This window comes from Oncorhynchus nerka, linkage group LG28, assembly GCF_034236695.1.
Source record: "Oncorhynchus nerka isolate Pitt River linkage group LG28, Oner_Uvic_2.0, whole genome shotgun sequence".
Classification (NCBI taxonomy): domain Eukaryota; kingdom Metazoa; phylum Chordata; class Actinopteri; order Salmoniformes; family Salmonidae; genus Oncorhynchus; species Oncorhynchus nerka.
In genome coordinates, this window is record NC_088423.1 from 39,454,708 (window position 1) to 39,472,682 (window position 17,975).

General features: G+C 42.6%; 1 protein-coding gene across 1 annotated transcript in view; it reads right to left on the reverse strand.

Moving 5' to 3' along the window:
- LOC115113218 (SH3 and PX domain-containing protein 2A-like) overlaps positions 1–17,201 on the reverse strand; it is a 97,193-nt gene extending 79,992 nt beyond the window's left edge. The window contains exons 1-2 of the mRNA XM_029640612.2: positions 16,654–17,201; positions 11,853–11,933 (exon numbers count right to left, since the gene is read on the reverse strand). Of these exons, the coding sequence (XP_029496472.2) occupies positions 11,853–11,933; positions 16,654–16,725 (153 nt within the window). The 5' untranslated portion in view covers positions 16,726–17,201. The remainder of the gene's footprint in view (positions 1–11,852; positions 11,934–16,653) is intronic.
- Positions 17,202–17,975: the final 774 nt, after the last annotated feature.

A 17,975-nucleotide genomic window follows, 5' to 3' on the forward strand; every position in this document is an offset into this window, starting at 1 on the left:
TGGGAACTCCTTCAAGACAGTTGGAAAAGCATTCCAGGTGAAGGTGGTTGAGAGAATGCCAAGAGTGTGCAAAGCTGTCATCATGGCAAAGGGTGGCTACTTTGAATAATCTCAAATATAAAATATATTTTGATTTGTTTAACACTTTTTTGATTCCTACATGATTCCATATGTATTATTTAATAGTTTTGATGTCTTCACTATTATTCTACAATGTAGAAAATAGTAAAAATAAAGCAAAATCCATGAATGAGCAGGTGTGTCCAAACTTTTGACTGGTACTGTTTGTGTCTGTGTTCATAACCGCATCTGGAGTGTCATGTGCATGAATAGATGAGCGCATTAATTGGTAAGTGTGCGAACATGGGCATGCCTAAGTGTCAAGTGTGTATCTGCTTGCGTCCCGCTCACAGACTTTCGAGTTTCCTGGTCTAATAAATCATTGCAGTGTGCTAAAGTAAACCAATCCACATTGGAGTCCTACAGTAACAAGCCTGCTCAGCTCCAGATGTGGTCCTGCCCTGCCCTGCCTTGCCTTGTTCCAGATATGCTCTGGAGAGGGACTGATGCTGTGAACAGTAAGCCCAAAATCACATGCGTATCTAGGCCAGGGGACTGGGCAAAGGTCAAAGTGGCCAAAGGAACCAGGTGCATAAACAGTCCCAGGCTAATATGGGCAGAGCCATTATATCTGGTTTGGTTGTTTGAGAGGGTTAAAGAAAGAAAAATGTCCGCAACTGGTGATTTAATCAGATGCACAAAAATTGCTAAATTTAGATCAGAGTTGGATCTTCATCAGGTCATGAGAGAGTTTCCAGCTAAGGTTTTTAAAAATTCTATTTCTCTACTGCTGTTGCTGAAACTTTAAATCTATTTTGGACATTGGTATTTCCCTCTCCTTGGAAAATGGAATGCGCTCAATCTTATCCTTTGAGGTAGAGCTCTGCTACCTGACCAGAGACCGACATTATACATCGGGTTAGGGCGGGGAGAGAGATTATTTAACAGAAAATCTGAGTTTAGAGTGATGAAAAGGAGCTAACAGCTAACTGCTCTCTCATGTATCGTCATTAAGCAGCTCAAATGGAGCTGATGCTATGGATATGCGAAGACCCAGAGCCGCCATGAGCAGAGCGCATGCAGAGCGAGCAGCGCGCAGGGAGCGAGTGACAGACAGAGAGGATCTAATGGATTTACTAATGAAGGAAGATATTTCTGATTTTGGGGCAGATCCGTGTACTAGGGCTGTGGCGGTCATGACATTTTGTGAGCCAGTGATTGTCAAGCAAATCACTGCTGGTCTCATGGTAATTGACTATTAATTAACATAAATACATTTAGCATCTCCTGGCTTCCACTCATAGCTTACAAGCCACTGATGCAGACCTTTGGAACAACAACATTTTTTAAAAAGTCTAATAAATCAATTTAATATAGTCTAAACCATCACAATAAATCCATTATTTATTTTAGACTCGTCTAAAGAAATATGATATGAAGAAAATGTAGTCTATTTCAGAAGAAAAAATAGCATTCACTGAGTTGTCCTTATGTATAGCCATATCAGGGTCCAACATAAGTGACTAGGCATGTGCAGCACATCACTACTTCACAGGAGAAGCATTTGAACATAAACTTCATTTTTATCAAAATGCGTTTTTTGGAAGAAAATATATCTGGAAAATGTGAACTTCCATGTGCCTTAATAACAAACTTGTTATCCATAAATACGAATAAAATTGTTAAATTACTAGTTGTGAGGGAGATATAAGACGCCAGGTTCAGTGATTTTTGCAATTCGTTCCAGAGCGATGTCATTGATGTATACAGAGAAAAGAGTTGGCCCGAGAATTGAACCCTGTGGCACCCCCATAGAGACTGCCAGTGGTCCGGACAACAGGCCCTCCGATTTGACACGCTGAACTCTGTCTGAGAAGTAGTTGAGGCAGGCGAGGCAGTCATTTGAGAAACCAAGCCTGTTGAGTCTGCTGATAAGAATGCGTTGATTGTAAGAGTTGAAGGCCTTGGCCAGGTCAATGAAGACGGCTGCAAAGTATTGTCTCTTATCAATGGCGGTTATGATATCGTTTAAAACTTTGAGCGTGGATGATGTGCACCCATGACCAGCTCGGAAACAAGATTACATAGTGGAGAAGGTACGGTGGGATTCAAAATGGTCGGTGATCTGTCTCAAAAGAGACAGATGGCCATAGACCTTCATAAATCTGGTAATGGCTACAAGAAGATCCACAAACGATTGAATATACCACTGAGCACTGTTAGGGCAATTATTAGACAATTCAAAAGATATGGAACAGTTGAAAACCTCACGGATAGAGGACACAAATGCATTTTGCCCCCCAGGATAGGGAGGAGGGTAGTGAGAGAAGCAACAAAATCCCCAAGAAATGCTGTGAAAGAATTGCAGGCCTTGGTGGTGTCTTGGGGTCACCAGGTTTCAAAAAGCACCATCAGACGCCACCTCCACATCCACAGGCTCTTTGGAAGGGTTGCCAGAAGAAAACCCTTTCTGACCTCAAGACACAGATGCAAGCGCTTGGAGTTTGCCAAACGTCATTTAAATTATGACTGGAAGAAAAAATGTAATGTTTTGGTCAGATACAGCATCGGCATGTTTGGCGTCGAAACAGAGATGCATACAAGGAGAGTGACCTCATACCCACAGTGAAATATGGAGGGGGGGGTCAGTGATATTTTGGGTCTGTTTTAATTCCAGAGGTCCAGGAGCACTGGTTAAGATTGATGGCATAATGAATTATACCAAGTATCAGGCAATTTTGACTGACAATCTGGTTGCCTCTGCCAGAAGGCTGGGACTTGGCCATAGACAATGACCAGAAACATACCTCAAGATCCATACAGAAATGGTTCTGTGACAACAAAATCAATGTTCTGCCATGGCCATCTCAGTCGCTGGACCTCAATCCAATCGAAAACCTGTGGGCTGAGTGGAAGAGGGCAGTTGATAAGCGCAAAGGATCTTGAAAGGATCTGCATAGAGGAATGGTCCAAAATCCCTCCAAATGTGTTCCTTAACCTTGTCAAACATTACAGGAAAAGACTCCATGCTGTTATCCTTGCCAGAGGTGGTTGCACTAAGTACTAAATGAGGAGTGCCAATAATTATGAAACCTTGATTTTGGGGATAGAATCTGTTAAGAAGCCTCTTGGACCTAGACTTGGCGCTCCGGTACCGCTTGCCATGTGGTAGCAGAGAGAACAGTCTATGACTAGGGTGGCTGGAGTCTTTGACAATTTTTAGGGCCTTCCTCTGACACCGCCTGGTATAGAGGTCTTGGATAGCGGGAAACTTGGCCCCAGTAATGTACTGGGCCATTAGCACTACCCTCTGTAGTGCCTTGCAGTCAGAGGCCCGAGCAGTTGCCATACCAGGCAGTGATGCAACCAGTGCTCTCCATGGTGCAGCTGTAAAACCTTTTGAGGATCTGATGACCCATGCCAAATCTTTTCAGTCTCCTGAGGGGGAATAGGTTTTGTCGTGCCCGCTTCACGACTGTCATGGTGTGCTTGGATCATGTTTGTATGTTGGTGATGTGGATACCAAGGAACTTGAAGCTCTCAACCTGCTCCACTGCAGCCCCATCCATGAGAATGGAGACATGCTCGGTCCTCTGTTTCCTGTAGTCCACAATCAACTCCTTTGTCTTGATCACGTTGAGGGAGAGGTTGTTGTCCTGGCACCACACAGCCAGGTCTCACGGCCACCTTCTCCCTATATATAGGCTGTCTCGTAGTTGTCGGTGATCAGGCCTTCCACTGTTGTGTCATCTGCAAGTTTAATGATGGTGTTAAGAGTCCTGCCTTGCCGTGCAGTCATGAGTGAACAGGGAGTACAGGAGGGGACTGTGTTGAGGATCAGAGTGGCGGATATGTTGTTACCTACCCTTACCACCCGGGGGCGGCCCATCAGTACAGGATCCAGTTGCAGAGGGAAGTGTTTAGTCCCAGGGTCTTTAGCTTATTGATGAGCTTTGAGGGCACTATGGTGTTGAACACTGTATTTTAGTCAATGTATAGCACAGGTGTTCATTTTGTCTAGGTGGGAAAGGGCAGTGTGGAGTAAAATAGAGACTGCATCATCTGTGGATCTGTTGGGGCGGTATGCAAATTGGAGTGGGTCTAGGGTTTCTGGGATGATGGTGTGGATGTGAGCCATGACCAGCCTTTCAAAGCACTTCATGGATACCAACGTGAGTGCTTCGAGTCACTGTGGGGACAACATCATCGATGCACTTATTGATGAAGCCAATGACAGATGTGGTGTACTCCTCAATGCCATTGGAGGAATCCTGGATCATATTCCAATCTGTGCTAGCAAGACAGTCCTGTAGCTTAGCATCTGATTCATCTGACCACTTTTTTATTGATCTAGTCACGGGTGCTTCCTGCTTTAATGTTTGCTTGTAAGCAGGAATCAGGAGGATGGAATAATGGTCAGATTTGCCAAATGGAGGGCAAGGGAGAGCATTGTATGCATCTCTGTGTGTGGAGTATAGGTTGTCCAGAGTTCTTTTCCCTCTGGTTGCACATTTAACATGCTGATAGAAATTTGGTAAAACTGATTTAACTTTCCCTGCATTAAAGTCCCCGGCTACTAGGAGCGTCGCCTCTTGGTGAGCGTTTTCTTGTTTGCTTATGGTGGAATACAGCTCTTTCAACGCTACTTGGTGCCAGCCTCTGAGTTGGGTGGTATGTAAACAGCTACAAAGAATACAGATTAAAACTCTCACGCTAGGTAGTGTGGTCTACAGCTTTTCATTAGAAACTCTACCTCAGGCGAGTTCGAGACTTCCTTAGATATCGTGCACCAGCTGTTGTTTACAAAAATACATAGACCGCCGCCCTTTGTCTTACCAGACGCTGCTGTTCTATCCTGCCAGTACATCAAATAACCAGCCAGCTGTATGTTGATATTGCCATCGTTCAGCCATGACTCAGTGAAGCAAAAGATGTTACAGTTTTTAATGTCCCATTGGTAGTTGAATCTTCCCAGTAACTCGTCAATTTTACTGTCCAAAGATTGCATGTTTGCTATCAGAATTGAGGGAAGTGGGGGTTTATTCGATCGCCTCCAACTTCTCAGACGACCGCCGCTCTTTGGCCTCTCTTTCTATGCTTCTTCTTCACGCATATCACTGGGGTCAGGGCCTGTTCCCAAGGGAGCCCTATCCTCTGCGTCGGGCTCGTGAAAGAAGAAAAAGGATTCTGCTAGTCCGTCGCATCTCCCAAAAACATTTTCAACATATCTGTAAAATGATCATCTATAAACTAAAGCTTTGGATGTCTTCCTCTCAAGCTTCCATGTCTTCTCCCTGGACCTTCTCAATGTCTACCTCTTAAACATCCGGCTCTAAGGCCTCATCTTCACTGTCACTTTCCAACCTTGTTGAGGATGGCTCGTTGTCAGGTTCAAAAGCCAAACATTTTCCCAGATGGCCACCAATTTTTTAACTCTTGTATTGGTCATCTTGTTGCATGCTTTGGTATGTGTTCCCAAACAAGGACCAGTTGCACTCTGAGGTGGCTGATGTTGGTGGGATTTGCAGGATGATGGAGGCAATAGGGGAAAGAGCCTCCGATCCACAATGTCCCTTCCACCAGGTGGCTGATAAGTTATGTTGGCACGACTGCAATATTGCATCTCCATCCCAAAGCTCTTTCTTGGAAGTGTACTTCGCCAGACTGCCAAGAACCTTGCCTTCATCCAGGCCAGGGTGGCGAGACACGGTAGTGATGACACCATAGGCCTTGTTGATCTCTGCACCAGACAGGATGCTCTTGCCAGCATACTTAGGGTCCAACATCTACGCTGCTCCAGGAGCCTGTCAAGCATGATGACAACACCACCCCAACGGGTGTTGCTGGGCAGCTTCAATGTGATGCTCTTATTCTTCTCACTTTACTTGGTGAGGTACATTGCTGCTATAACTTGATGACCCTTCACATACCTAACCATTTCCTTGGCTCTCTTGTAGAGTGTATCCATTGTTTTCGGTGCTATGATGTCCTTGAGGAACTAAATCAATGCATGAGCAGCACAGCCAGTGGGTGTGATGTGAGGGTAGGACTCCTTCACTTTAGACCAAGCAGCCTTCATGTTCGCAGCATTGTCTGTCACCAGCACAAATACCTTCTGTGGTCCAAGGTCATTGATGACTGCCTTCATCTCATCTGCAATGTAGAGACCAATGTGTCTGTTGTTCTTTGTGTCTGTACTCTTGTAGAATACTGGTTGAGGGGTGGAGATGATGTAGTTAAATATTCCTTGCCCACGACCATTCGACCACCCATCAGAGATGATTGCAATACAGTCTGCTTTCTCTATGATTTGCTTGACCTTCACTTGCACTCTGTTGAACTCTGCATCCAGCAAATGAGTAGATAAAGCATGTCTGGTTGTAGGGGTGTGTGCTGGGCAAAGAAAATTTGAAAAATTAGAAATCCCTTCATTGCCTGTGAGCATCAGAGGTGAACCAGTTGCATACACAGCTAAAATCTAATTCCAGGAGGACCATGAGCTGTTGTGTGTTTTGACATTAAATTCAAACAGCTATGTATTATATTTTACATTACTCCCTAACTGAAATGATTGGCAAAAGTCAATGACTAGGCTACTCAAGTATATTTTTACTTTACCATAAAAAGCATATCTGAAGCACAGGCATACACAAACATAAACCCAAAGAGAGGAGGGAGAGAGGGAGACAGAAAGAGACAGCGAGTACTGTTCAGCTTTTTGACAGAAAAAGGGTGGGAAAAAACTGAATTCCATGTTTGTTTGTTTTTTTTAACCTTTATTGAAATAGGCAAGTCAGTTAAGAACAAATTCTTATTTACAATGACTGCTTACCAGGGAACAGTGAGTTAACTTCCTTGATCAGGGGCAGAACGACAGATTTGTACCTTGTCGGCTCAGGGATGCACAAAGTTTGCTGCTTCAGTGTCTTTAGATGTTTTTGTCAGATGTTACTATGGAATACTGAAGTATAATTATAAGCTTTTCATAAGTGGCAAAGGCTTTTATTGACAATTAACATGAAGTTGATGCAAAGAGTCAATATTTGCAGTGTTGACCCTTCTTTTTCAAGACCTCTGCAATCCGCCCTGGTATGCTGTCCATTAACTTATGGGCCACATCCTGACTGATGGCAGCCCATTATTGCATAATCAATGCTTGGAGTTTGTCAGAATTTGTGGGTTTTTGTTTGTCTACCCGCCTCTTGAGGATTGACCACAAATTCTCAATGGGATTATGTTCTGGGGAGTTTCCTGGCCATGGACCCAAAATATCAATCTTTTGTTCCCCGAGCTACTTAGTTATCACTTTTCCCTTATTGCAAGGTGCTCCATCATGCTGGAAAAGGCATTGTTCGTCACCAAACTGTTCCTGGATGGTTGGGAGAAGTTGCTCTCGGAGGATGTGTTGGTACCATTCTTTATTCATGGCTGTATTTTTAGGCAAATTTGTGAGTGAGCCCACTCCCTTGGCTGAGAAGCAACACCACACATGAATGGTCTCCAGATGCTTTACTGTTGGCATGACACAGGACTGATGGTAGCGCTCACCTTGTCTTCTCCGGACAAGCTTTTTTCCGGATGCCCCAAACAATCGGAAAGGGTATTCATCAGAGAAAATGACTTTACCCCAGTCCTCAACCGTCCAATCCCTGTACCTTTTGCAGAATATCAGTCTGTCCCTGATGTTTTTCCTGGAGAGAAATGGCTTCTTTGCTGCCCTTCTTGACACCAGGCCATCCTCCAAAATTCTTCGCCTCACTGTGCGTGCAGATGCACTCACACCTGCCTGCTGCCATTCCTGGGTGTCTGGTTAGACTGTAGACTGACATTAAGCATCTCAAATCCAAAATTAAATCTAGAATCGGCTTCCTATTTCGCAACAAAGCATCCTTCACTCATGCTGCCAAACATACCATCGTAAAACTGACCATCCTACCGATCCTCGACTTCGGTGATGTCATCTATAAAATAGCCTCCAACACTCTACTCAACAAACTGGATGCAGTCTATCACAGTGCAATCTGTTTTGTCACCAAAGCCCCATACACTATCCACCATTGCGACCTGTACGCTCTCGTTGGTTGGCCCTCGCTTCATACTCGTCGCCAAACCCACTGGCTACAGGTCATCTACAAGTCTCTGCTAGGTAAATCCACGCCTTATCTCAGCTCACTGAACACCATAGCACCACCCACTCGTAGCACGCGGTCCAGCAGGTATATCTCACTGGTCACCCCCAAAGCCAATTCCCCCTTTGGTCATCTTTCTTTCCAGTTCTCTGCTGCCCATGACTGGAACGAATTGCAAAAATCTCTGAAGCTGGAGACTCACATCTCCCTCACTAGCTTTAAGCACCAGCTGTCAGAGCAGCTTACAGATCACTGCACCTGTACATAGCCCATCTATCTACCTACCTCACCCCCATACTGGTATCTATTTATTTATTTATTTTGCTCCTTTGCACCCCAGTATCTCTACCTGCACATTCATCTTCTGCCGATCTACCATTCCAGTGTTTAATTGCTATATTGTAATTACTTTGCCACCATGGCCTATTTATTTCCTTACCTCAATTGCACTCACTGTATATAGACTTTTTGTTTTCTTTTGTTCTACTGTATTATTGACTGTATGTTTTGTTTATTCCATGTGTAACTCTGTAACTCTCAGATGATCTGATTCTGCTCCAATACCTCAACCCAAAAATAAGGCAACTATGGGACCTGTAGAGGAGTTTCCTTCCAAGTGGAGAGTGAAGGGAAAGGGGGCCAACTTGCATATGCCACAATCCCCCAGTGGAATGTCATGATCTCTGTGTTATGTCTTCTGTGATCTAAGGGTGTGGAGCGGGGAAGTTTATTTAGGGTAGAATCTCTGTTTGACTTTCCCTCAGCCACACACCTAAAGTTATGTTGTAGGAATGCTCAGCATGATTTTACACCCAACAATATTAAAGCCTTTATTGATTTAAATTTCAGGAACTGGTGAGAAATGTGATGACTTATGTGTTTTACACTCAGCAAAAGATTAGGCAAGAGTCAAGCTGATTTGAAAAATGGTTTCTAGTGATTTATGATTGCATTCCTGAGGAGCACTAAAGAGCTCTGATGTGTGCTAGAGAGTTTGGCAACATTAGGAGTAAGTGTACGTAAACCATCACCATACTTCATCTTAAATAGAAATCACTAGCTAAGCTAGTAAACACTGGCTAACAATACTACACAGCTAGCTGTCAGGAGCTACTGCATCTTGAAAACAGACAACAAACTATGACAGGCAATTTCATAAACACATGAAAAAGTGCGGCTTCACGTTACAACTGTCTACACACCATCCACAAAGTATTGAGCTGAGATGTAATTATTTCTTAATAAAGTATATTATGATTCCTTGGCGAGCCAGAGAGTGCAAAGCAGGTTCCTGTTCCCTGCAAGCGTCTATCTGAACAGTGTGATTGAGCTTAAAGGGCAGAGAACAGAGATGAGCTTCAAATGAACTGTAGGTGTTTGTTGGCACCATGGCACAAACACTAACTCAAACAAACAGGGTTTGTTTCTACTTAGCAGAAAACAAGAATTGAAGAGTGATCAGATGAGCCACTAGAAGATTTCATAGAATAGAGAGGAATTAAGGAGTGGATAATGCACACTAACTATTGCTAGATTTCTACAACATTAGTAGCCCTAAATAAGGACAATAACATCTCATAATGTTACAACCGGCCGTGACCAGGAATCCCATAATCCCATAGCACAATTAGCCCAGCGTCGCATGGGTTAGGGGAGGGTTTGGCTGCCCTTACCTCTCTCTTTCATCATCTTTGGTGGTCATTTCACTCCCCAGTGGCCTTCCCTCATTCCTAATCATGACTTCCCCTTCATTCCACCCAGTGCATGTTGGGATTGGGCATGCCGTCTCCTCAGCTGGATACTATACCCCCATGGAGGTTGCAAATATCACTGGCCTGGAAGAATGACTTCCCGGAGACTCAATCACTCCATCAGTGTTCAGTGTTTTCATCTACAGATCTATAAAGCACACCAGCAAGAGTAGCAGCTGCTATTGCGTCAGCTAATGGGGATCCTAATAAAATACGAAACACCAAGCCTGTGTGAACGTATCATTCTCAAATTGGGCTACAATAGAATCAAGCTTTAATCTTAACTGGTTCCGGAAAAACACAAAACATTGTTCAGATGAGGATTTGGAGATGTTGGTGACGATAACTAACCCTGTTAGCTGTAATGTTATAATCATGGTTGTGAGTGACAAGTGGAGAATCCATTTCGTGGATCATCCAATGACTCTGCCCTTCTTGCTGTACCTGGTCCCACAATGATAAACTATACATCTGTATCATATACTTTCAGCCAGTGGATTCAATATGAGGACTAAACAACACCGTAACTGATTAATGGACCATACAGTATGACTATGTTCAAAGACCTATAAGGGACTTGTAAAAGGCAGTATCTCCACCCATTCCTTGTGTGGACAGCTGTTGACCGTTTCTCCTCACTGATTAGCACAGACAGTGAGCCAGAGCCAGCAGCAGTGATCTCTGGACAAGACTAATATTTACAGACATAGAGACAGGGGAGAAGCTATGTTTCCATCAAACAGAGCAGGACAGCAGAATTTTCCTGGCTATTACCAAGTGCCCCTGGAACAAAGGGTTTCCTCTGCGGCCTTCATCACGGTCATGAGACCTGTAATACAGTCTGGCTGGACATAACAAGGTTTTACTGGCCATAATGTGGCTGTCTGACCTATCTACCTCACTTTTGAGGCAGCAGCAGGTAGCCTAGTGGTTAGCGCGTTGGACTCGTAACCAAAAGGTTGCAAGATCAAATCCCTGAGCTGACAAGGTAAAAAATCTGTTGTTCTGAAGGCAGTTAACCCACTGTTCCTTACAATTTCCTATTGTAAATAATAATTTGTTCTTAACTGACTTGCCCAGTAAAATATAAAAAGGATAAGAGCCTCTTCCAACTGTGAAATGCAATGTAATTAAAGTGTAATGAGAGAGTATCAGACAGGGTTTCACAGAGACTTGATGCCGATTTATGCACATACATCCACATTTTCTTCCTACCATTACAGAGACCGGAGAGCCCACCCTGTTCAGAGCTGTGGTGGGCTCTTTATGGGTTTCAATTGGAATGTTTGGGATCAGAAGCCCAAGAAGTTTCCCTCGAGGGCATTGATGTCCCTCCAACCGATTAAGGGGCAACTTCACCCCACAGCCAATCTCTCAGCCTGAGGTAATTCTTTCCTCTCTCACGACTAGTCTGCAGGACGTATGACACGTGTGCAATGGGATTTTCCCTACTTCAGTCAGGAACCAGTGCTCTTCAATGGGACCATTCAGTTGGGGCTTCCCCTGATTGAAACTTAATGTTGTGGGAAATACACTGAGAGCATTGAGGTTTGACTCCCCATTGAGCAGCAGATGGCCATCACAAAAACATTTATGTTGGTCTCATCTCATAGAGAACCTCATAGCAATGTTTTTTGCAACATATTGCAATATATCATAAGTATTATCATCCATTTAGAGGGCAGCAGGTCAGTTTGATAGGAAATCCATTGAACCTCCATGGACAGGGTTGAGAAAGGGTGAGTGAGGAAATGTATGCATGGTAAGGAAAATAGCTCTGTGAGATGCTATAGCATACAGATTCACTGTTTTTAATGCAAGTTCACCTTACTATAAGTTTAAGATGATTGAGTGCATGATCAAACAGATACTGGGGAATGGTTCTACATCATTGTTCTATGGTGAAACTTACCTGGAGATCAAAAAAAGTGCTGTATCTCCTGTAGATGACATGAGAGGTGGAGTCAGAGTATGTGACATTGATGAGGTACACCTACGGAAGAAAACACACAAGGAAGACTTATTAACAACAAAGTCCCATTCATCAAAGACACATAATATCACTTAGTTTTGACTGTCCCCAAACTTACATAGAGCATTCCCTTCAGACTAAACTTCAAGAGGTCAGTAGAGGTCAAGTTAACTAATTAGGCCTGTCTGTCAGCACACACCTCATTTGAATCCTGTGTGGGGTCATAGAGATGGTCAACAGGTTTTAACCATTTGCCACTTTATTCTGGGTTTGAAATTCAAACAACTCAAGGAAATAATCCAAAATGTACACTTCATTGGCTCTTACTTTGATAGTAACTCCAGCTAGTTAGGTTACATTTCCGAGTATTTTACAATCTTGTTTTGTCAGACTCTAGTCTACAGCCATGGCATAGATTCCACAGGGGGCTGTTGGCTATAACTATATGGCTGTGGGAGCTCTCCCTGGAACTCACTATGTGCCACAAACACTTGGGCACACCCTTTCTTCTTCTGCAGAAACATATGCTATTGTTCTGCATTTGCATGTGCGTTTTGAGTGTTGTTACACATGGCTACAATCTGTAAAAATGTGAATGTCCTACATGAAATCAAGTCTTGATTTTACATCATAGTTCACTACAGAAACAATGTGCTGCAGGGTGGAACAAGTTCCTGTGCAGTTAATTGAGTGCTGACGGCATGACCAAATGCCTTGGATAATGGCTTTCGAAAACAGTGTCTTAAAGTGTGCTAAATACAGTACCCTTTGAGTATGTCTACGAGAATGCATAGAGAGTACATTTTGAGCTGTGCAGTTCAGGGTAATGTTAGTTCAGACTAGAGGTTGACCGATTAATCGGAATGGCCGATTAATTAGGGCCGATTTCAAGTTTTCATAACAATCGGAAATCGTTATTTATTTATTTTTTTACACCTTTATTTATCCTTTATTTAACTAGGCAAGTCAGTGGGTTAACTGCCTTGTTCAGGGGCAGAATGACAGATTTTTACCTTGTCAGCTCGGGGATTCAATCTTGCAACCTTACATGCTGACCAGACCGGACACGTCTGGTCCGCGCGCCAACGAGCGTCTGCGACACCAAGGGCTAAAATAGAACTCATTCCTATTTCTGCAGATCGCTCTGAAAGTCCTGCCTCTCCCATCTCCTTATTGGTTTATAGAAGCAGGTACCCACGTGCCATCTCCTCATTGGTTATACCCACGAGGGTGACTGAAAGACAAACTGTTTTGCCGGTAGTTGTGGTAATACAATTAGATGTGATCACCATATAAGTTAAACGATGAAAAAGCCTGGAAGGAGGAGAGATGACTAGAAACTATTTGGTTGGCCGTTTTATGTGTGGATTAATTGTCGGAGTAGAGGTCCTTGTGCATTTCAGGTAAAATAACAACTCAATGTTTATATCCCAGGACAAATTAGCTAGCAACAGCAAGCTAGCTAAATAGGACAAATTTACGTTAGCTAGCAAGTGCAAGCTAACTAGCTAAATTGCCATACATGTTTAATGATTTTCGACCTGTCCAAAAATTATGTAATTGGTTCAGTTTGTTTTGATATTTTAACCTGTGTGTCGTGATCGTGTTTGGTGTGGGGGGGGGGGGGCAAAATAAATTTATGCACGATAGTGCACGATGGCGCACGAGCGCAGCCGGTTTGGGTTCCGTGTTACAGTTAACTAGTCCAACTCTCTAACCACCCGATTACATTGCACTCCACAAAGAGACTGCCTGTTACGCGAATGTAGTAAGAAGCCAAGGTAAGTTGCTAGCTAGCATTAAACTTATCTTATAAAAAACAATCAATCAATCATAATCACTAGTTAACTACACATGGTTGATGATATTACTAGTTTATCTAGCGTGTCCTGCGTTCCATATAATCGATGCGGTGCGTATTCGCGAAAAAGGACTGTCTTGCTCCAATGTGTACCTAACCATAAACATCAATGCCTTTCTTAAAATCAATACACAAGTATATATTTTTAAACCTGCATATTTAGTTAATATTGCCTGCTAACCTGGCTCGTTGCGAACTCTGTGAAGACTATTTCTTCCTAACAAAGATAGCCAACTTCGCCAAACGGGGGATGATTTAACAAAAGCGCATTTGTGAAAAAATCACAATCGTTGCACGACTGTACCTAACCATAAACATCAATGCCTTTCTTAAAATCAATACACAGAAGTATATATTTTTAAACCTGCATATTTAGCTAAAAGAAATCCAGGTTAGCAGGCAATATTAACCAGGTGAAATTGTGTCACTTCTCTTGCGTTCATTGCACGCAGAGTCAGTGTATATGCAACAGTTTGAGCCGCCTAATTTGCCAGAATTGTACTTAATTATGACATAACATTGAAGGTTGTGCAATGTAACAGGAATATTTAGACTTATGGATGCCACCCGTTAGATAAAATACGGAACTGTTCCGTATTTCACTGAAAGAATAAACGTCTTGTTTTCGAGATGATAGTTTCCGTATTCGACTATATTAATGACCTCCTAAGGCTCGTATTTCTGGGTGTTACTATGTTAAAATTAAGTCTATGATTTGATAGAGCAGTCTGACTGAGCGATGGTAGGCAACAGCAGGCTCGTAAGCATTCATTCAAACAGCACTTTCGTGCGTTTTGCCAGCAGCTCGTCGCTGTGCTTCAAGCATTGAGCTGTTTATGACTTCAAGCCTATCAACTCCCGAGATTAGGCTGATGTAACCAATGTGAAATGGCTAGCTAGTTAGCGGGGTGCGCGCTAATAGCGTTTCAAACGTCACTCGCTCTGAGACTTGGAGTGGTTGTTCCCCTTGCTCTGCAAGGGCCGTGGCTTTTGTGGAGCGATGGGTAACGCTGCTTCGAGGGTGGCTGTTGTTGATGTGTTCCTGGTTCGAGCCCAGGTAGGGGCGAGGAGAGGGCCTATAAGAACATCCAATAGTCAAAGGTATATGAAATACAAATCGTATAGAGAGAAATTGTCCTATAATTCCTATAATAACTACAACTTAAAACTTCTTACCTGGGAATATTGAAGACTCCTGTTAAAAGGAACCACCAGCTTTCATACGTTCTCATGTTCTGCGCAAGGAACTTAAATTTTAGCTTTTTTACATGGCACATATTGCACTTTTACTTTCTTCTCCAACACTTTGTTTTTGCATTATTTAAACCAAATTGAACATGTTTCATTTTATTTGAGGCTAAATTGATTTTATTGGTGTATTATATTAAGTTAAAATAAGTGTTCATTCAGTATTGTTGTAATTATCATTATTACAAATACATATATTTTTTTAAATCGGCCGATTAATAGCTATCAGCTTTTTTTGGTCCTCCAATAATCGATATCAGTGTTGAAAAATCATAATCGGTCGACCTCTAGTTCAGACACCTCATTTGTTCGTATGACATACATTTAGTATATTTATTATGGCAGTGTTTTGGGCCCAACATGGTACTGCTGAATGTACAATACAGATGTAGGATTTTAATTTGAGCCAGTTTGATACAGTAGGAAAATAATACTGCAGCAACAGAAAATGTGAATAATAGATACATTTTTCATAAGGGAAAATCAAGTCCGAAATTTCAAAGTGGAAATTCCAAACTTCAGATGCCTTTTTAAACCTGAAATACACTACATATTTTACATTCCCTGCATTTCAGGAATGTTCTCCTGGAACAGGGTGATCAAATTAAGATACTACATTTGTAAAAAATAATAATAATAATAATAAATTTTAAAAAAATCACATTCTCTAAAATAATAATGGGTTGCAAACTTGCAATAAAATCCAACATGGTATCTGACCATATCCACATCACTCTGCATGCAAGTCAGCATAATATCTGCATGACTATCAAATTCTCAAGACTTTGTCAGAGGTCAAATTCTACAAAATATCTCCATGATGGCAGGATATTAAGCAAAAACGCCTGCCATTAAAGCTAGGGTATGTGGATACTGTTATTACGTATTCTTAGTAGCTAAAAGCTAAAGGACATAGGACTTTATCCAAGGCAAGTGAAACAAAGGGTTGTCAATACTTGTCATTGTCCTATTTGATTCATATATAGTATAGATCACTTTGTAATTTTAACAATATTTCTTTTTGGACCTATCGCCAAGTTCAGCAGTAGTACGTACTGTAGTTTCCAAGGGCTCTCCCAGTTCTTGTGTCCAGTGTCCCTCTCTTGCCCGTGCAAGGATGTCACACTGGAACCTTGGACACAAAATACTGTTTGCTTCTTTCCTCTCTATAAAACAGGATAAGCATTTTTCAGTGTCTTAGCTCATAGACAATGAGATTTGTTGTATGTTTTCCTCACTGGACTTCCCAGGCTAGCAGCATCTCCTAATGTGACACCCCAGGGGGAAGGATTTGCACTGGGCTTAGGGACCTCAGGGAGGACTGGTTACATTGATCCTCTCTCTGCTTAATTAATTAACTCTGCTTAATTAATCCTATTGGACCTGGTGGACTAATTTATTTTCCTCCATAGAGACTAGCATTGTTCCCACTTGTCCCAGCGCATTAAGTCTACAATATGGATAACTGAGGTTATTACTTATTGACAGAAGAATGACCACAAAAGTATAATAAAATAATAAACCTGTGCACGTATTGACAGTAATAGCTCAGACAAAACTTCAGTGCATTGTTTATGATCATGAAGCACAAGCCAAGTGTCTGGCACTGGCAGAGACAAACAGAGTACTCACGTAATGTTTAGATGGATTCCGCTTCTTCTGCACATCCATAACTTTCACTTCAAGGACCGTTCGGACCTGCATCTTGAATATAAAAAGTTATCATACAATCCTGTAATCCAGCTGGCAGAAAATGAGTAATGTGGGGGCTCCTCTTATTGTCAAAAAATAAAGTTTCAGCAGGTCAAGCTATCAAAACTCAAATCTCCCTATAAAGACAATGTAGGCCAAAATAAACCTCCATGTTTGTCAAGTAAAATGTTACGTAGCAATGCACGTATTGGAGCGCTCAGATCCACTACATACATACAATCAATGCAAGTTGCCAGCTTCCAGTCCCCGGTTATTTTTGCTGAGCAAGAAAAACTGAACAACACACTGAACAGAGGGAGGATGGCGGATTCGCGAGCGCATAATGCAGAGCACTGCTCAGCTTCAGCCCTCCTTGGAAGAAAAGTAGGTTGGACCTTCTGTTCTTCTTCGGTATCATGGTGTTAGCACATTTTGTTCGTGCAAGCCGCGGTAATATGTGTTCATTCCCCTTACATTTTGTGATACAAAAAATAAAAATGATGATGCAAAATTGTAATAATAATAATAAGTGCACCACCAACTACTCCTACACCAACAGTCGGGAAGTTTACATACACTTAGGTTGGAGTCATTATGTATGTCCTGCCGTACATACCTACACGTACGCTACGGTCACAAGACTCAGGCCTCCTAACTGTCCCTAGAATATCTAAGCAAACAGCTGGATGCAGGGCTTTCTCCTATAGAGCTCAATTTTTATGGAATGGTCTGCCTACCCATGTGAGAGACGCAGACTGGGTCTCAACCTTTGTCTTTATTGAATACTAATCTCTTCAGTAGGTCCTATGATTGAGTGTAGTCTAGCCCAAGAGTGTGAAGGTGAAAGGAAAGGCACTGGAGCAACAAACTACCCTTCCTGTCTCTGCCTGGCCGGTTCCCCTCTCTCTACTGGGATTCTCTGCCTCTAACCCTATTACAGGGGCTGAGTCACTGGCTTACTGGTGTTCTTCCATGCCTTCCCTACTCACTGACGTGATCGTCCTGTCTGAGTTTTTTTAAATTCTGGTGTCCTGTGTGAATTTAAGTATGCTCTCTCTAATTCTTTCTTTCTCTCAGAGGAGGACCTGAGCCCTAGGACCATGCCTCAGGACTACCTGACCTGATGACTCCTTGCTCTCTCCAGTCCACCTGGATGTGCTGCTGCTCCAGTTTCAACTGTTCTGCCTGAGGCTATTGAACCCTGTCCTGTTCACCGGACGTGCTACCTGTCCCAGACCTGCTGTTTTCAACTCTCTAGAGAC